Genomic DNA, 17142 nt, shown 5'->3' with positions numbered 1-17142 from the left:
GGGTCCTACGACGGGCTCGGGCCCTGGGCTCTGCGGCCGCTCTGCCAGCCTCCCCCGGACCGACGTCCGCGAGCCGACCCTTTACATCGTATGGATCCCCTCCTCCCCTGGGACCAGCCGGTCCCGCAGGCCCCTGTGGTCACACTGTCCGGTGCGGGGCAGAGGGCTCCGCGGTGGGTCTCAGCTGCGGGCACAGCTCCCGGCTGCCTGGGTCCCGCTCCCCTGGCCCCCTCTGCTTCGTTTGAAGAGGAAGATCCACAAGCGGGACTCCTGGGGCCCCATCCTCACCCTCGGGGCTCAGTCAGAACTAGCTTTCCTGTCGCGTGCCACGTGGTTTCAACCTCCTGCGCTTTCCCGAGGTTGGTAAGGCCGGTCGATGCCTGGGCACAGCGCCTGCTGGGGTCCCAGAGCAGAGGTCCGGGCGGGGCTGTGCCCCCCACGAGCTGAGTCTGACCCGGACTGATCGCGCGCCTCCCCTGGGGTCGCCCCAGCCCGACTTCCACGTGGCTGTCCCTACGGTCCCTACGAGCCCCGAGGGGCAGCCGGGAAGGAGGTCCTCCCCCGGGGAAGCCCAGCTGGGCTGGCGCCTGGAAGAGCTCACTCACCTCGTACTCGGCGGGCGCTCCGTGTCCGCTAGGCGCCGGTTTTCGGAGGAGACGGGACCACAGGCGGGTCAAGGCCATGGCTGCCGGCCACCTCGGCGGCCAGGCTCGCTCCAGCAGCTTGTCCTCACCCTGGTCCCACCTCCGTCTGGGCGGGACCCCCAGTCGAGGTCGCGCATCCCTCGCGAGGACCCCCCCCTTCCGTCTTTGCACATTTTCCTTTGCTCGCTTCCCCTCAGGAGCTGCCCTGCTCGGTCTGACAAACGCGACTTTCCAAGGCTCCCGTGCGGGGGAGCGAGGCCCTGGCAGCGCCTGCGCCGTCCCCGCGGTATGGCCGCGGCCGCCGGGCGGAGCCGTCTTACCTGGTGCACGTTGCACAGCCCGGGCGGGCTGCGGGCATGAGGGGGTAGAGGGTTCCCGCTCTGCTTGAGCCACGGGACCTGCCAGAGGGACAGAGCGGCCACTGAGTCCACGTCCTCCTGCGGGTGAGCTCCTGGCGGCAGGGAGGAGGGCGGGCGAGCGGAGGGTGAAGATTAGAGGATGAGGCACGTGACGGTGATGGAGGATGGACCAGCCAGTGGCCAGGGCTCAGGGGACACGGGGAGGGCAGATATCAGGGGACAGCCCCCGAGGGCTCGGGGGCAGGAGGAGGGACGACAGAGAGAAAGGAGGAAGGAGAAAGGTTTAGGGAACAGTTATTTCCCGGAGTCTATTCTGGGGGCCTATAGCTCATTATGTGACGAAATTTCCTTAAAAATGTTGCCGGCACCAGACATGTAAGATTTCCAAGGCAGCTTCACGAGAAGAGCTGAAAGGGCTTTTCCGAGTCTGTAATGGAAGAGATTTTACACTCTGGGGGCTTTTATTTTATTTTTCTTTTAGAGCAAGTGTGTTAGCTTCTGCTCTGGATTTACAAGTAGAAGTCTTTCCTGCTCTGTGCGGTTACCTATGGCTCTCAGTTGGGTCCCCTCAGTCTGTTCCACAGTAGAAGGGAACCACTTCAAGAGCAACAGAGGGCTCAGAAGGCATCCTAGCCGACCACTTGGAGTTAGGCTTTCTCACGGCCGTTCTTCTTTGCTGTCGGTGGCATTTAGGAGTTTTAATAGTAATATTAATAGGGACCTGAAGTTGCTTCATGAGCTGTGAACGAGCCTGAACTCTAGTGTTATAAATCTTCCTGAATAGTATTTGCTCCTAACTGAGTGCGCTTTCCCTGTTCTATCGGCTACGAGACAGTTTCTGCCGAATCAGCCAACGTTGAGGGATGTGGTGGAGAGAATATTATTACAGGACCAACGTAAGGGGCCTGCAAGAAGTTCCTCTCTTTTGACCTGCCATAGCAAAATGGCAAGAGAGAAAGAGGGAGAGAGAGAGACAGAGACACAGACAGAGAGCCTCATAGGGGTCAAGAGGTGAAATCAGTGTAATGGGCTTCAAGCGATGTCTTATATCGGCTACAGATGAAATGGAGTTTTAAAAACCAGGTTAATAGCTGGTTATGCATGGAAATAAGCAGTAGTTATGACACAGGAAAATATGCATTCTAGAAATATTACTGTAAAGTGAACACACCAGGGTTTCCAGAGGCAAATCCGTGGTGAGCGTCTACTTAGCTGTGCACCTCACAATCAGTTGTCTCCGCATGGGAGAGGCTATTTCAATACTAGCAAGAAGTACTGGCGACTTTGATGCACGGTATTGGGTACTTAAATAAGACCACTGAGTACTTGTTTAGAAGCACACCTCAGTGGATAAGCCTGTGGATTCTCTGCCTTGATGAGGCCAGGCTGTCCCCACTGAGGGTGAAAACCCTCAAAAAGGGCCTGTGGTCCATGCCTACACTTGGTCCAAAGGCAAAGAATTTTCTAGTCCTCTATTTAAGACCACATCCCTCCTTAATGAAGAGGTCAATCTCTCTGCGACATTTTCAGGCAGCTCTGGGGGCTGGTGTTAAGGCCCCTCTACTGCCACCCCGGCTTCCTGGGCGCTGGCCACGCAGCCTAGGGCAGGGATGGCCCACGGCTCTGCGATGGGGTGGCCCCCTGGGCGACAGACTGGCCCACGGATCCCTCCCTGACGGCTTGCCTCTCCTGCGGCGGCAGGAGGACGGAAGACAGCTCTGTCTGTCTGTGTGAGAGCAGAGGAAGGTTCTCCACCTCGCGTCCAGACGTGCTCAGGATCAAAGGGAGAGCATCTCCAGCAGAAGGAGTGGGGCACCCGCAGGGCAGGAGGAGAAGAGGCAGGAAGGCCTCTTCCGGAAGCCGCGTGTCACCCTGTCCGCCTTCTGCTGTTTCTCGTAGAGCAGGACGCTTCCCGAGTGCTTAAGAGTGTGGTGATGTCCATAATGGAAAAACTCTACGATAACCTATCAAACCAGAGTGTGAGAAGAGATTTCTCCAGTTCTGGGATGCTAAATCCATACTTAGTGATTTCCACGAGAGATCGAGGGAGTGTTTTCTTCCCCTAATGATGCGATATTCCCTCAGATGTCAAGCTAAGCTCTCCACCAACCGGTAGGAATTGCCTGTTCCTTCTACCAAAAGGAACATCAGCGATGATGGAAAGCAACACCATAACATGGAAGTGAGTTTAACAGGAGATGAGTTAGGACAGGGTCTGGTGGCAGGATACGGGCACAGACGAATGGGAGACAGATCGAAATTAATCCTATGTCTTTGCACTTATTTCTAGTTCACCAGCAACCCCAAACTTACCCTCAATTTCACAAACTACCTGTCATCCTTAAAAGAACCAGCCTGCCTCTACGTTCAGATTCTCCGCTGTTTCTTCTACCCCCTGGTATGTACCCTCCCAGGGAGCCCAGGCGGGGGCCGTCTTTCCTGTGCTCAATCAATCACTCAGTAAATGCTATTAAGGGTCCCGTGTCCCAGGCGTAAGGGAGAATACAGTCATTTCCCCCAACATGTACAGGACGGTGCTTTGAGAGAAACAGTAAACCTCAGGCAGAACGAGAACAGTCCTAACAGAAAGACCAGGATACTGAACTGCCAGTGGAGAGAAAAGAACAGAACGTCTGTGTGTAAAGCAGAGGCGTGAAAACTGTGCGCAGAAGGGTGTGCTCGGGCCCCCAGACTCACCTGTTGGTTGACACCTGCTGTGTCAGAAGGTCATGAAAATACCAGTTACACCGTGTGCTTAGTAAAGGGAGGGTCACCAAAAAAGACAACTTAAAAAAATCACATGCAATTAGTCTGTTAAAACGTTTAATAAGTGCATAAAAAGGAAGAAATATATAAAAAGCGAAAGGTCGTCACAAAATCAAATCGGAATACAATCACAGAAGGCAATCGGCATTAAATACATCAACACAATCTACAAACGTTTCACTCAGAGGACACAGCCAAATGGCTGCCAACACAGGGGCGCCCCATTCCGAGTCCTCACTCGCCTGGTTAAAGACAGCGGAGGGGTGAGGCCACAGGAGGACACGGCAAAGCGCTGGGAGCCGATCAGCAGTGGATCCCTAATTGATCAGGGGATGATACGTCGGAAGGAATTCCTGTAGGAACTCTCAACAAGTGTTTGGGCGCAGAAACACATATACCCAGCATACAGGGATCTTTCTCTACAAAGACTCTTGGCAAACTGATGTACTGAGTGGCTGGGTCGTGGCCACGTTAGCTGAGATCCGTGTTTCGTGCATCGCTGCACCGTGAGTGGACACTCTCGGCTGAAATGAGCGAGCGCAGCTCCGCCGGCCCCCGACTTCAGGGCTAGACTCACACGGGGTGGGGCACCCTGCTCAGACACTGCCTGCCTGCCGTGTCCTTCCTGTCACCTCCACCTGTCACCCTCCCCGGGGGATTACAGAATACATCTCTAACATTAGGCTGCCATGTTAACGGTGAGGAGTTAAGTTACCGTAGAACTAAAATGTGCTCAATGAAATTGAAATGCGGTGGAGAAAAAGGCAGGAAACAGAACATTGTGATTAACTTGCAAGACTGCTTAGACCCCAGGGCACTGGGTGACAGCAAGCGTTCTTATCCCACACAGTCAAGGTTAGAGGCAGGGAGGTCATGTGGCATGCTGAGGACAGACGGATGCTGAGAGCAGCAGGTCGTAAAACCTGCTGCAGCAGGTCGTAGTCAACAGAGGAAGACAGGTATAACCACCAGTACAGAGACCTGCTGTACAACACCTGAAGGAAAGTAGACTGATGCGGAGGACGGCGAGACAGGCCTGTCCCCTTGCATCCCTACTGGGGGGTGTCCGGGTGTCACATCACTGCGGCCACCCTGGCTGTTGCCCAAGCTAACAGGTCACGATGTTGCTGTTAAGCCCGAGGGTACAGCGCTGGCCCCGGAGTGGCGGGTCTGACGGGTGGGTAGGTGGGGCAGCTTAGGGGACCCCCTCCACCCGCTGTAACTGACCAAAAGCAGTGGCATCTCCGTCCTGACCACCCACCCATTCCTCACAGGGCCCCACGTTCCAGGGACTTGGAAACCTGGTTCTTAAAGGCAACAAGTCCGCCTTTCTTTCTTCCTGCCACAAAGGCGCGTGGTCTCGTGAATGCACTTTTCATGTACGGCTCTCTCGAAAGTATACGCCGCCTCAAGGAATTTGTGAGCGCTTTGCTCGAATGTCAACTCCCGGCCGCACAGAGGGTGGGTTTGCTGGTGCATTCCCAGGGCAGGGGGCGCTGCCGCTGCTCACCCAGGGGCCACCCCACGTGCCCTCGGAGGAGGGGGGCAGGCGACAAACAGCCCCTGTTCCGGGAGCCAAGGGCTCCCATCAGTTTCACACGCTTCAATCCAAAGGACCTTTCTAGCACCTAATACAAGGAGGGCTCTCCTGATTTATAAACAGAGCAAAGCAAAAATAAGATCAAAACCAAAAAGTAAGCCCACACCAATAAATACCGCAGGCCATTGCGGGTGTGACACTGGGTGCAGAGTGTGTGATGTTTAAAGGTGAACACAGAATCCACAGTAAGACAGGTGAGCTGAGTAAGGCTGCCGGTAAGGCCCACTGCGTATTTTCAGCAAAGATACTCGACAGGAATGTATCCCTAGCCTGGGTTTGCAATAAGCAACTACGGATATGATTTTGCATTTGAACTCTAATGGATTTCTTTGGCATCAAAGGGCAAGGCTGCTCATTCAAAAATCTTCTTTACTCAACATCCAGTAGTGAACAGAACTGATACTTCAAAAGTTCTAAATCCATTATTTAAACATTGTTTTTATGTTTAAAAATCCTGAATCCTTGATAACCTAGCAAGACTAGTTTGTGAAGTGGATGCCTACTTCTGAGGCTGGAATCTTTTCTTTGAAAATGTTGAAGATCATGTCAGACTTGATGCAATCAAAGTTGTACTTTTACGTAAAGGAAGAAAAACAGGTATGTCTAATATATATTCATTTTGAGATGAGGTCACAACAGTCGACATAAACGCTTTCACGATTTTATTTTAACTTAACCCATTACCACCGAAATGAAGCTTGTTTCGCAGTATATGCTATATCCAGCTGCTTCATCTCTTCTCTACAGTTTAAATCTATTTTTCCTGTTCTTTGGGTTAAGCAGAATAGTTTAAAGACCGTCGACGCTGCATGCATATGGGGTGCTTTGCATAATAGCAAGACTTGATTAGGCAGTCAGGGTCTGGTGTGGTTTGACAGCCGTGCTTGATAAAGCATCTCGGATGGAAATCGGCATTAGAAATAGGTCAGAGGACCCACATTTCAGGGTGAGGGAAGACTGCCCCCAAGTACAGGACACTGAAGAAACCAATCAGAAAGTGAATTCTATAAGCACAAAAGGTACATGGAGTTATTCACAGGAAGTCCTGCCAAGTGTCACGTGACAGATCTCAGCTTCCCAGCAGGTCCCCGAAAGCTCAACGCTCCTTTAACACCACACAAAAGGCGCAGCTGACATCTGTGTTTATCTCCAACCATTTCAGGATCGTCACTAATTTTAAGAACTGTAGTTAGAGACTAAAGCAAATTCGAGAAACTCCTGAACTCCCAGTGCCCCAGTGTTGATGATGTTATAGGACCACGATGAAAGGGCCTCTGCTCCACACTCGACTCAAAGCCCCTTACAACTTCCCAAAGGCCTTTCAGAATGAGCACAGGGCACAGCCAGAAGCAAAGCTGCATCTTAGGTGTTTTGTGAGCACACCCAATAAACCAGGGGCTTTTCTGAAAAACCTCACTCCTTCCAAAATCACCCAGCTATCCAACACTCTCAAATTCAGGTGCCGCGCATGCGATGTGTTTGCTATCGGAATGCCACTTGGGGATTAGCTTTTCAGTGAAGCACCAGCCACAGATGATCTATTCACAATCTAGTCCAGAAGCCACTTTCACAAACCGGACCACAACAGGAGCGATTTTCTCCTGTGACACACTTTTATCTGCAGAACATTTAAATAATGAAACTTCACAAATTCTACATTCAAATGAATGGAATAACGAACTAATACAGTTTTGATTCATAGACGCACTCATTTAATCCCTCACACTCATTTATTTCCCTAAACAACTCAGACAAAAGAGAACGTCTGCTCAAGGCGAATTTAAATTTCGAGTTTGTTCCAAAGTCCTCAATCACATCATTGTTGCAGAGCAACGCGAAGCTAGCGGCACTGAGTCCAGGAAAACGCTGGCAACAGCCCAATGTGGAGCCCCGAAGCGGGGGCAGCAGAAGCCACGTCAGCCCTAGAGCCCCCAAGCAGAAGACACAAAAGACCACAGTGCCCACGTCCACACCACCCTGGAGATGTGAATTCAGAACGTTCTCCTTTCCCGGACCACATTCTGACCGCATCCCTGGTGAGCAGGGGAGAGAGGGGGGAAAAATCGAAAGCCGTGACCCAGGCCCCTCCCAGGAACCCGTAAGCATCTCCAGCAAGGACCACACGTTTCCCCAGACAGCACGGAGGCTGTACTCCCTCTAACGGCTGAGTTCACCTGCAGATTCCCTTCCTTTTCCGCTTACACCACCTGGGAGGCACGACCTGCATGCGCCTCTACTCCTCAGAGCTCACCTTGCCTGAGCCCCGCTTGGGTGCACCCCTGTCCGCGCCAAAGAAGCGGCCGAGGGAGTCGAGGATGCCCGTGTCCCTGTGTCTGGGGAGGAAGCCGTGCCTGGCGTGGTCCATGGTGCTTGCCGAGGCCAGGTACTTCGATCTCTGGGAGGGTCTCTTCTGAGCCGCCATCACATCCAGGCCCTCGGGAGCAGCTGCGCTGTCTTCTTGGATGGTCTGGAGCTCGTCTGACTCTGAGGGCCGGTCTTTGAAGGTGTTGTCCTCCCTCCCTGGGGCATCTCGGGAAAAGAGGCGGATCAAATGGGGGCGGCCCCCGGGGTCAGCTGGGTTGGCACCCGGCCAGGCATTCTTTGGGCCCGCTGTGCGCTTGGAGTCTGTCACCGCTGTGTCCTGCAAGGGGGTCCCATTGTTCTGGTCCACATCTGCAAACAACAGTGAGATATGAATACGGCTGTGCAAAGCGGGGCACGGACAATGCTGCTTTCTTCCCGGGCTGGGGAACCGGCCGTCTCCTATCAAATCCACAGGGTGCGCAGGCGCCAGGAGCTCCACGCGGCCCCGGACTGCCTTGGGCAGAGCCCATCCGGCCCGAGCATCCTGGTGGCGGCTCTGCGTCTCAGAGGCCCTGGGAATTGTCTCAGGTGCTCCAGATCCGGCACCGGGCCTTCCCGAGCAAGCAGGGCCAGGCACACAATCTCCCCTAGGTGCTGCCACGCCTGCCCTGGGGGGCTCCAGGGTTGCAGGTGCCTTGATGGCACGTTTATCATCTAAAAGGTTACTGGTGCCTAAGCAAAGCGTGTCGGGAGCACTTGTTTGACAAAAGGTATTTTTAGCATTCTTGCTAAAAGTGGAACTGCCCACACCTTTTGCAATGCATGCCTTAAAGAAATGGGGCATTTAGAACTCTTTAGTACCCAGAGTCCACAAGAGGCCTCTTGCGTGAGAGAGAGCTGCCTGTTCAGGACATTTTGGTTTGGCTTCTCCTCTGTAAGCAGCAGCAGTCAGAAGGTTTAAGTGGAAACGGGGTAGTTCATGTGGCACACCATCCTCCCTTAGCCTTTTACAAAAATACACAGTATTTCCCTCGAGAATGACAGTACCTCCATCTTGCTCTCAGTTACCACAGGTGGGTATAAATGAATGTCATGTAGTTAGGTCCTTCTCCAAAGTTTATTACTTACCTACGGCAAATGTGGCTTTACTCACACTATCTGTCCATCAAACTGCCCAGAAATCTGTGTACTAGCATTTACCAACAGCATCCGACCACCCACCCATCCATCCATCCACTATCCACCCGTCCATCCACTATCCACCCGTCCATCCACTTATCCACCCATCCATCCACCCGTCCATCCACTTATCCACCCGACCATCTGCTAACCACCCTTCCATCCACTTATCCACCCATCCATCCACCCGTCCATCCACTTATCCACCCGTCCATCCGCCCACCCAGCCACCCATCCTTACCAAGCACCTAGCAAGTGTCATGTCCCCTGCACTAGGCGAACAAGATGTGGTCCTTGTCGCATGAACACAGATGAAAACGAACGTTATGGGTTGAATAATGTCCCCCCCCCAAATGGTGTGTCTACATCCTCGTCCCCAGTACCTGTGACTGTGAACTTATTTGAGGGTTAGGTCTTTTGCAGATGTAACCCAGTTACGATGGGGTCTCACTAGAGTAGAGTGGGCCCCGACCCAATGACCAGTGTCCCTGTGAGAAGAGGGGGATTTGGACGCAGACACACACACACACACACACACACACACACACACACACACAGAGGCCACGTGGCATGGAAGCAGGCCGTGGCCTGGTGTGTGTACAAGACAGGGTTGCCGGGAACACGGGGAGGCGGGTGACCCGGGGAAGAGCCTCCCCCCGAGTCTTCGGGGAGAGCGCTGCCCTGCCCACACCTGGGAACCGAGAGGGTAGAAATTCCTACTGTTTTCAGCCGCCCAGTTTGCGGTCATTTGTGTGGCTGCCACAGGACACAGGCACAATGCGTCGTTTCATGTTGAGTAATGGTGTGAGAGGAAACAGCAGGATAAGGGGCATCAGGAAGGCCCCCTGAGGGGACCGCTGGACGACACGGGAGTGTGGGCCGAGGACGGGGCTGGGGGTGGCGGGGTGGCCGGGGGGTGGGGGGACGGACTTCTGCAGAGAAGGACGCCCAGGACAGGGTCCTCGGGAACGAGCTTGGCCTGTTCCCTGGGGAGAAGCAGGAAGGCCTGGAGCCCGAGCGTGCAAGGCTTAAGGTGCTGAGCGGGAGGGGGGGTACATGGGGAAGGGGGATGGTGGGGGGGGGCGAGGGGATGATGGAGGAAAGGGGAGGGGATGGTGGAGGGAAGAGGTGAGAGGAGAAGGATTCAAGACAGGCCAGCAGACTAGGCAGGGCTTCAAGGGCTGAGGCAAAGGGTTTTCTTCGCAGAAAGTGCCCAGAGACAGCCAAGGAATGGGGTGTGGGTGGGACCAGACTTCAAGGGAGGAGAAGGCTCAGCCTGCAGGTGAGCACAGGTGTGGGTGAGCACAGGTGGGAGGGGCTATGGTCAAGGGAGAGATAGGGCGCAGGGCCAAGGTCATGTCCTTGGGGTGCCAGGAAGGAACGGCACGTGTCTGGGGGATGATTGCAACGAGGGTCTTTCCTTTTGTTACATGTATGCGGGGGAGTTTTTATATCTACAACCCCTACTTCCACAAATATATAAATAACAAAACCCGAGTGATTCCACACTCCTTTAACAAAGTCACAGGGGTCAAGAGACTGTCCCGTGGGTGACACTCATCGTGCAGTCAGTATATTGACTTATGTTTCCAAAGCAGAGTAACTGGCTCCCAACGGGTATCATAAACGTTTGCTGGGGACCAAATACCAGGCAGACAGCCAGACCCTGTGATCCCGGGGTCTTTTTTCTGCTGCTAAGAGGGTGCACACAGCTCTCAGGTGTGCCTAACGCCGGCCACGCTACAGGCCTTACAGATATGCCACTTAGAATATGGCACGTCTTTTATGACCACTGGTTACTTGAACCACGTGAGAACACCGATATTTATCACATACCAAATCCCTCACTGTATCGCAGCAACGTGAAAAAGCACCATGAAGAATGCTGTGGCCGCACAAAGCTGTAGATTTTTGCAGGGATGCAATCCTAATTTATAGGTTGCAACAGAAAGAGTCTGATTTTCAAGCTGTGCTTTAGATTCTGTGGCTGACATAAATTAATGCAAATGTAAAGGGCAAACAGTCACTATATTGTACATGATTAAATGCATTAACGAAACACAAGCGCCTCTGAATGCTAATATTTTTACAACAGTTGGCTTTTGTGTCTCTGAATATGGGTGTTTGTGAGGCACAGAGAAGGGCGTTTGTGTCCTGAAAGTAGCTTCTCCCAGGACGCAAGGAGCACAGGGAGAAGCTAAAATCTGTGGATCTGCAGCATTTTGGGTTAGGACAAGGGCAGTTTCAATTTGTCAATTAATAACAGCTTTAATCGAGTTAAAGCCCAGGGCAGAGTTCTTCTTTAGACTCTGTCTGGAGCAAAGCCTCTAGTGCACAATGTGAGAGGCACAGGTCTGGCTCTGCTCTACTACCCAAACATGCACTTATAGTCCTCTATTATTGTACAAATTCTACAGGAAATCGCACAAATGTCTTAAAAAACCCCACCTCCATCTAATGGCTAAAATGACCCCAGGAAACTCAGGGAAATGCACTGGACTTCTGGGAGTGGAGATATTAAATCACGAATTGCTCCCTGGACCGTCTCTGAGGAGCAGAGGATGTCACCGGCTGGAGGGTGGCTTCTGGGGCCTTCAGAGACCCCCCCCACAGAGCAGGATGGCGACCTTGGGGCGGTGTTTACTCTTTAGAGCAACTCACAGGTGTCACCACCCGAGGGAGGCTCCAGCCCAAGGTCTCGGCAGCATCACTTGGGCCTGTGGGTCCTCAGCGTCCCACCTGCCCAGAGACAGGGCTTGCAGGGTGTCACCGAGAAGGGCCCTGGAGGCTGAGCTTGACCCCCGTGCTCTGCAGCAAGGGCCCCGAGCTGCCTTTGGTATCTGCGGTCCTGAACGGGGAAGGGCAGCCACGTGCTGGCCTCTGGCACCTCGAGCCCGTTTCAGCAGCACATACAGGGATCAGGCGTGCTGGGTGTGCCCCAGGGCCACCCCTCTGGTAAATGCAGTGTCCGGTCACTGCCCACAGGGAAAGCTGAGCGCTCGCTGGATGCTCTGGGCATTGCCAGCAACCCCGCGAGGCAGGTCGTTTTACAAGCCCTTTTACTCATGTGAGGAAACCGAGGCAGAGAAAAGTGAAACAGGACTCGACGGAGGCGGTGATGTTCATTCTGGGTCCCCAGCTGCCGTCTACGTACTGCCGACTGCAGACCATCCCCAGCTCTGGGCGCCCCGCAAGCCTGCGCCAGCCCCTGCTGGCTTGAACTGGCACTAGGTTTTGCCTCTCAGGGTCACATGTAACTGCAGATGACCGATGGCTAAAACGTTTCTGTTTAACAGAGGGACCGACCGGGAGAGATGGAGGGACATCCTAGAGCGCCGCCGTCCTGAGCTAAGAGCCCAGCCTGGGCCCTACCTGCAAGACACAGGGCCCTGGAAGCCCCCAGCGCTCTGCGGGGCTCCGTTCCCCCGCCTCCCCCTGACCTGCACGCATGCATCTGCCCACAATTTACTACATCAGCTGCCCTTGGCAGAATATGTTAATGACTGTTCACACCCAAAAAAAGCTGAGTTGAGGAAGCCTGAAAATCATCATTTTCTATGATTCCATATCATTTTTGCTATAACCAGAAAACGACACACATCACATATTCATATAAGATCATCTCAAAGAAATTGTGATGATGAAGTGAATCTTGCTCTATATTTAAATATGACTGTTTTTACCTAGACTGTGTGTCTTACGCTTTTTTCCATCACAGCCATGGAAATCATATTCCATCACCAACTTCCATCAAAACCACACGTATGCGTGCACGCGTGTGTGCGTACCAACGTGAGGACACACACAGACGCCGAGGCGCACCCCAGACCCAGAAAGTCAGAAACCATAGGATGGCCCCCCATTCTGCGCTTTTTTTTTTTTTAACAGGCCGGGGTGGAGTGGGCAGTGAGTTATTCATTCTCCCAGTAACTAGGTTTGCCCTTTAACCGAGCAGTGTACGCGGTCAGTGACACCTCCTGTTCACCCAAGCTCAGAGCACGTAATTATCAGGGAAGTTCACTGTCAAAGATGCTGATGACCTGGAGCCCGTGGTGGTGTCGGGTGTTTGCCACCCTCGGTGTCCAGTGTCCTGTGGCCCTGAGTACTCTCGTCGGGAAGCCGCGCCTGCGGGGACAGCACTTGTCCCGCTGGAACTCAGGGCTTTCCCCAGCTTTGCGCTGACCCGGGCGGGCAGCTCTGTTCCCACCACCATGGGAACATCCCGAGTCTGTCGGGGGGGGTCAGCGTGAGCACTGGCTGCGGCTTCACCTTCTGAGTTTGCCCGTTTCTCCAAATGCCACAGGCTCTCAGGTCAACAGGAATAGAAAGGATGTATTCAGTTTCTCAGAGCAGGGCTGTATCGCTCATCAAACCAGAACAACACATAATACAGAAATCCCCTCCGTGAGTGCGTCAGTCTGTTAAAGTTAACGACAAAATGAAAACCTTCTATCGATAAGATAGAAGTGTTCTTCTTCTCACTACAATTAATTTAACGTTTCTTTCTATGATTAGAGAGGCATCGATCGTAAGGGATCATCCTTCCATAAGGGATCGTCAGGGAAGTTCAATAAAATTTCATCTTCACGGCTGATCAGATCTTTAATGAGACTGGAAACGATAGAAATGATCATCACTCACCCAATTAGAGGTTTTGCCAATAACAAACTTTAAAAATGTGTGGTAGAGGTTTAGCCCACTGCAAATCACCACTGTGGGTTTGTTTACAGGCATCATTCCCATCTCAACAGGAGGTTCCCAGACTTCACAGACCAGTAAAATAGTAAAAATTAGGGGTGAAGTCTTCACACTGGCATATCCAGAGCTTCGAGAAGCTTTTATTTTATTTACAGCTAAGCTATAAAGAGAAAACAAGTAACTACCACGTACTAGCCTACATTTCACTAAAGAAAGAAAGGGAATTTGGGTATCAAAAGAACAGGAAAGGCATCATCTCAGAATAAAGGGCCGGGCCATGTCTTCAGGTCACTTTTTGACCCAAGAGGCTGCATCTGTCCACAGACGCCTCACAGGCCCACCTCGAGTGGAGGCTCTGGGTCCAGCGCTGCTGGTGGCCTCCTGGGAGGGGCAGGGCTGGGACACACCAGGAAGCGCCAGGGTTCCAACTGACTCCCCCTGACCCGTGCAAAAGTCCCAAAACCCGAACGCCATGCTGCCTCTACTGAACCCCTCAGAGCTTCTCGCTTTGCCACCAACCTCTTAACAACCTCCCACAGAGGGGCTTTCGGTATATATTATACAGATATACTTTTCCCCCGCATGACATCCATTCAGATATTTTGATAGAAAATAAAATCTGTTTCTTCATTTTGAGGGATCAGTCAGACTCACTGGTTGTACCTACATTTTTTTGGCTTGGTTTTAAAAACAATTGTTTTTGGTGGCCTATCTAATTAGGTTTGTAGCCCAGACTATAATTTTAGTTGACTATTTTAAATTACAGAAAGAAAAAAAATCACCCAGAAACTAAAGTCACAATTGAACTGATTTGCTCGGTCTGTCCCCCATCACAGGGATTTTTCCTGGCTCAAAACCATGGATTTCCAGTTTACGGTCTCTGCCACTTCTTCCTGGTGGGTCTGACAAAGACAGTGTACCCGGCTACAATCTCCTATGGATGCCCCATAGAAGCCCACCGCAAGTTGCTTCCTGGTTACCTTTTATAGGGCCTGAAGTAGAGACGACTGTCTAAGGAATTGCTGGGGTTCGTATAGTTCACGTCCAAGCTGCCGGCACCAGGGCTCCTGGGAGCTCAGGCAGTGCTCAGGAGGTCACCGGGACCCCGCCGTCCCAATCCTTTCCCTGCTGTAACGTCGTGTGATACCCGAGGCAGAAATTACCCAGAGCCTGAGCACCCCAGCGACCTCGCATGGAACGGGGTGGTCGCCCTCCTGGGTGGGGAGGGGGCTCTGGGGCACTTGCGCACTTTCCGCTAGATGCACAGGGGCAGAAGTTAGAGCGGCTGTGAGCCCCGCTGCCCTGGCGCACTGCACAGTTTTCCCCTAAAGTGATCCGCAACCTGGTTTCCCAGCTTATAGTCGCTTTAGGAAGTATTATCCAAAAAGAAATCCATAAGCCCGAAAGCACCAAAGGTGCTACTTTCATAACTGTTCATAGGAATCCATTTCTAAGGAACAGATGGAAGGAACTCTCACTGTGGAATCCACAAAATGGAGGAAATCTTTAGTGTTTCGATCTTCGATTTGCTGTTTTTAAACTCATGCTTTATAACTTACATTGTTCTTCCGTATTTTTCCCATCAGATGTCATCTTAAAGATCATTGAGACCATCGACACCATTGTAAAATGTAGATTAGCACGACTGACACTATTTCAGGCCCTCTCTCACTGGGACCAGTTGACCTGGCAAATGTGTGACCCCAAGGTCAAGCCCTTCAGGGCGGGTGACCTGAATCAGAAGGGGAGAGGAAATCTGAGGTCACAGGGCCTTCTTGAGAGTCCAGAAGAACTTAAGGGATACAGAGATGGTTGTAAGAACGAAAGAAAAGTTATCCAATACTTCAGCCCATTGCAGAAGAGGTCTTATTTCCAAAAAACCACGAGCAGGTGATTGGGTTTCCTACAGCTCAGGAACAAGGAGGCAGGAGCTCAGAACTCGAAACTGAAATAGACAACGCAACTGTCCTCCAGTGGCCTTTGTAAATTTCGCTTCCCAGTTGGCTCCTGTGGTGGGGAGATGGTTTGGATCTGCTGCTGCAGGATTCTTGCCCGAGGCAGCTCTGCGGACACGCGGTACCGCCGCAGAGCCTCCTGTCCTGCCCTGCCCTGCCCGTCCCCTCCCGGCCCATCAGTGACCACGCAGAACCTTGGCCTCCTTCTGCAGAAACAGGCTCCAGCTCCACCCACCCCCGCCCCCACTGCCCGCCAAGCAGAGATTCTGTATCAGGGAAGCTACAGAAGAAGGAGGTGTACATCGTTTCATCTGGCAGGCCTGAGTCCTGGCCGGCATTCTCACTTTGGTTGGTCGAGTTTCCACGTAACTTTTCTCTGGGCCTGCTGATACGTGTTACCTGACAGAAGAACATCTTGGGCCATCTCACGTGACCATCCACATAAGAAAGCACCGTGCCTGTCCCGTCTGTGGACCGTCAGCCCCTCTCCATCCTGCGGGTGGAGGCACCGCACCGGCTGCCAGGCATGGGATCTGCTGGGCTCGGCCTGAACGCGCACCCAGAGTCCTTCCTCCTGAAGCAGCCTGCCCGGAAAGGCCAGGCATCGGCTGCGGGGAGCAGCCCGCAGGCTCTGCAGTGCCTGTCCTTCAAGGGACTGCCTTAAACCGACGGCCACAACCAGGCTGTGAGCTCAGGGCCTTGGGCAGAACCTCACGTTAACGCGACAGGGACAGGCGTGCGGTCTGGGGGGGGGGGGGGGCGGGGGAAGGGCAGGAGGGAGCCGCCCCTTACAATCACCCGCTGCCCTTGGCCTGCGACCCTCTGAGCAGGGCCGGGCCCCTCTCTGCAGGGGAGCTGGCCACGCCCCTGGGCCCGTGGAGCCCTGGAATTTGCCAGTGTGGGCCAGGGGGAAGAGGACCCTCCTTGTGTGTGGAATACTTTTGTTCCTGGCACGCTGCACTCAGGGTCACCAGGGAGGGCGAAGGAACAAAAAGGCCCATGGTTGTGGCCTGTGGATCTGCTCCGGCAGAAATTCTGCATCTATGAGAGCTATGCGGCCGCCCGCAGGCTGCCTGCAGACATTTCTTTAAAACTTTGCCACAAACGAATCTTGCCAACCCACACATCTCACACGAATGCCTCCTTTGTGGACCCAGAACATATAGTTTTTATTTGCTCTAAATAGCTGGCCCCTCAAACCCTCCCACAGCGGGGACGGGGTCACGGGCGAGGCAGCCCCGCGCGGAGCCAGAGCCGGAGCCGGGCACCCCCCCCCCCTCCCCGAGTCTGCACCTTCTCCACTGCACGACGGTACCCAGCTGGTGTCAAGGTGATGAGATTCCAAAGAACCCGGTATTCACACGGTTCTGTTCCCTGTGCGGCCTCTGGGGATTCTCACAGTGACTCTGCACAGACTCGCAGAGGCTGCAGGATCCCCCCGAGAAGGTGGCATCGCGGGCACCACTACCATTTGCTTTTCAGTGGGGAGCAAATAAGCTGAAACGGGTACTCCTACCTCTAGGCCAGTTTTACACAGTGGTGCTCAACAAGTGCTGGTAGTGTTAAACTGAACTTGGACTACAGGACCAGAGTCTGCTGCAGTCACACCCAGCGGACTTTGATTTGGTTCTACCACC

The 17142-nt window shown here is 53.2% G+C and overlaps 1 protein-coding gene across 4 annotated transcripts in view; it reads right to left on the bottom strand.

The window, feature by feature from the left end:
• Positions 1 to 17142, bottom strand: part of MBP (myelin basic protein) — a 116232-nt gene that overhangs the window by 30400 nt on the left and 68690 nt on the right. For 3 of the 4 annotated variants that reach the window (XM_032654584.1, XM_032654583.1, XM_032654582.1), the window contains one exon: positions 3800 to 8042. In XM_032654584.1, the coding sequence (XP_032510475.1) occupies positions 7603 to 8042 (440 nt within the window). In that variant the 3' untranslated portion in view covers positions 3800 to 7602. Of the gene's footprint in view, positions 1 to 3799; positions 8043 to 17142 lie in introns of those variants that run through there. The other variant, XM_032654585.1, reaches the window with a different exon arrangement.

Source organism: Phocoena sinus, chromosome 14, assembly GCF_008692025.1.
Source record: "Phocoena sinus isolate mPhoSin1 chromosome 14, mPhoSin1.pri, whole genome shotgun sequence".
In the NCBI taxonomy this organism is placed as follows: domain Eukaryota; kingdom Metazoa; phylum Chordata; class Mammalia; order Artiodactyla; family Phocoenidae; genus Phocoena; species Phocoena sinus.
The sequence above is the reverse complement of the archived record's forward strand: the minus strand, read 5'-3'. Positions and strand labels throughout refer to the sequence as shown.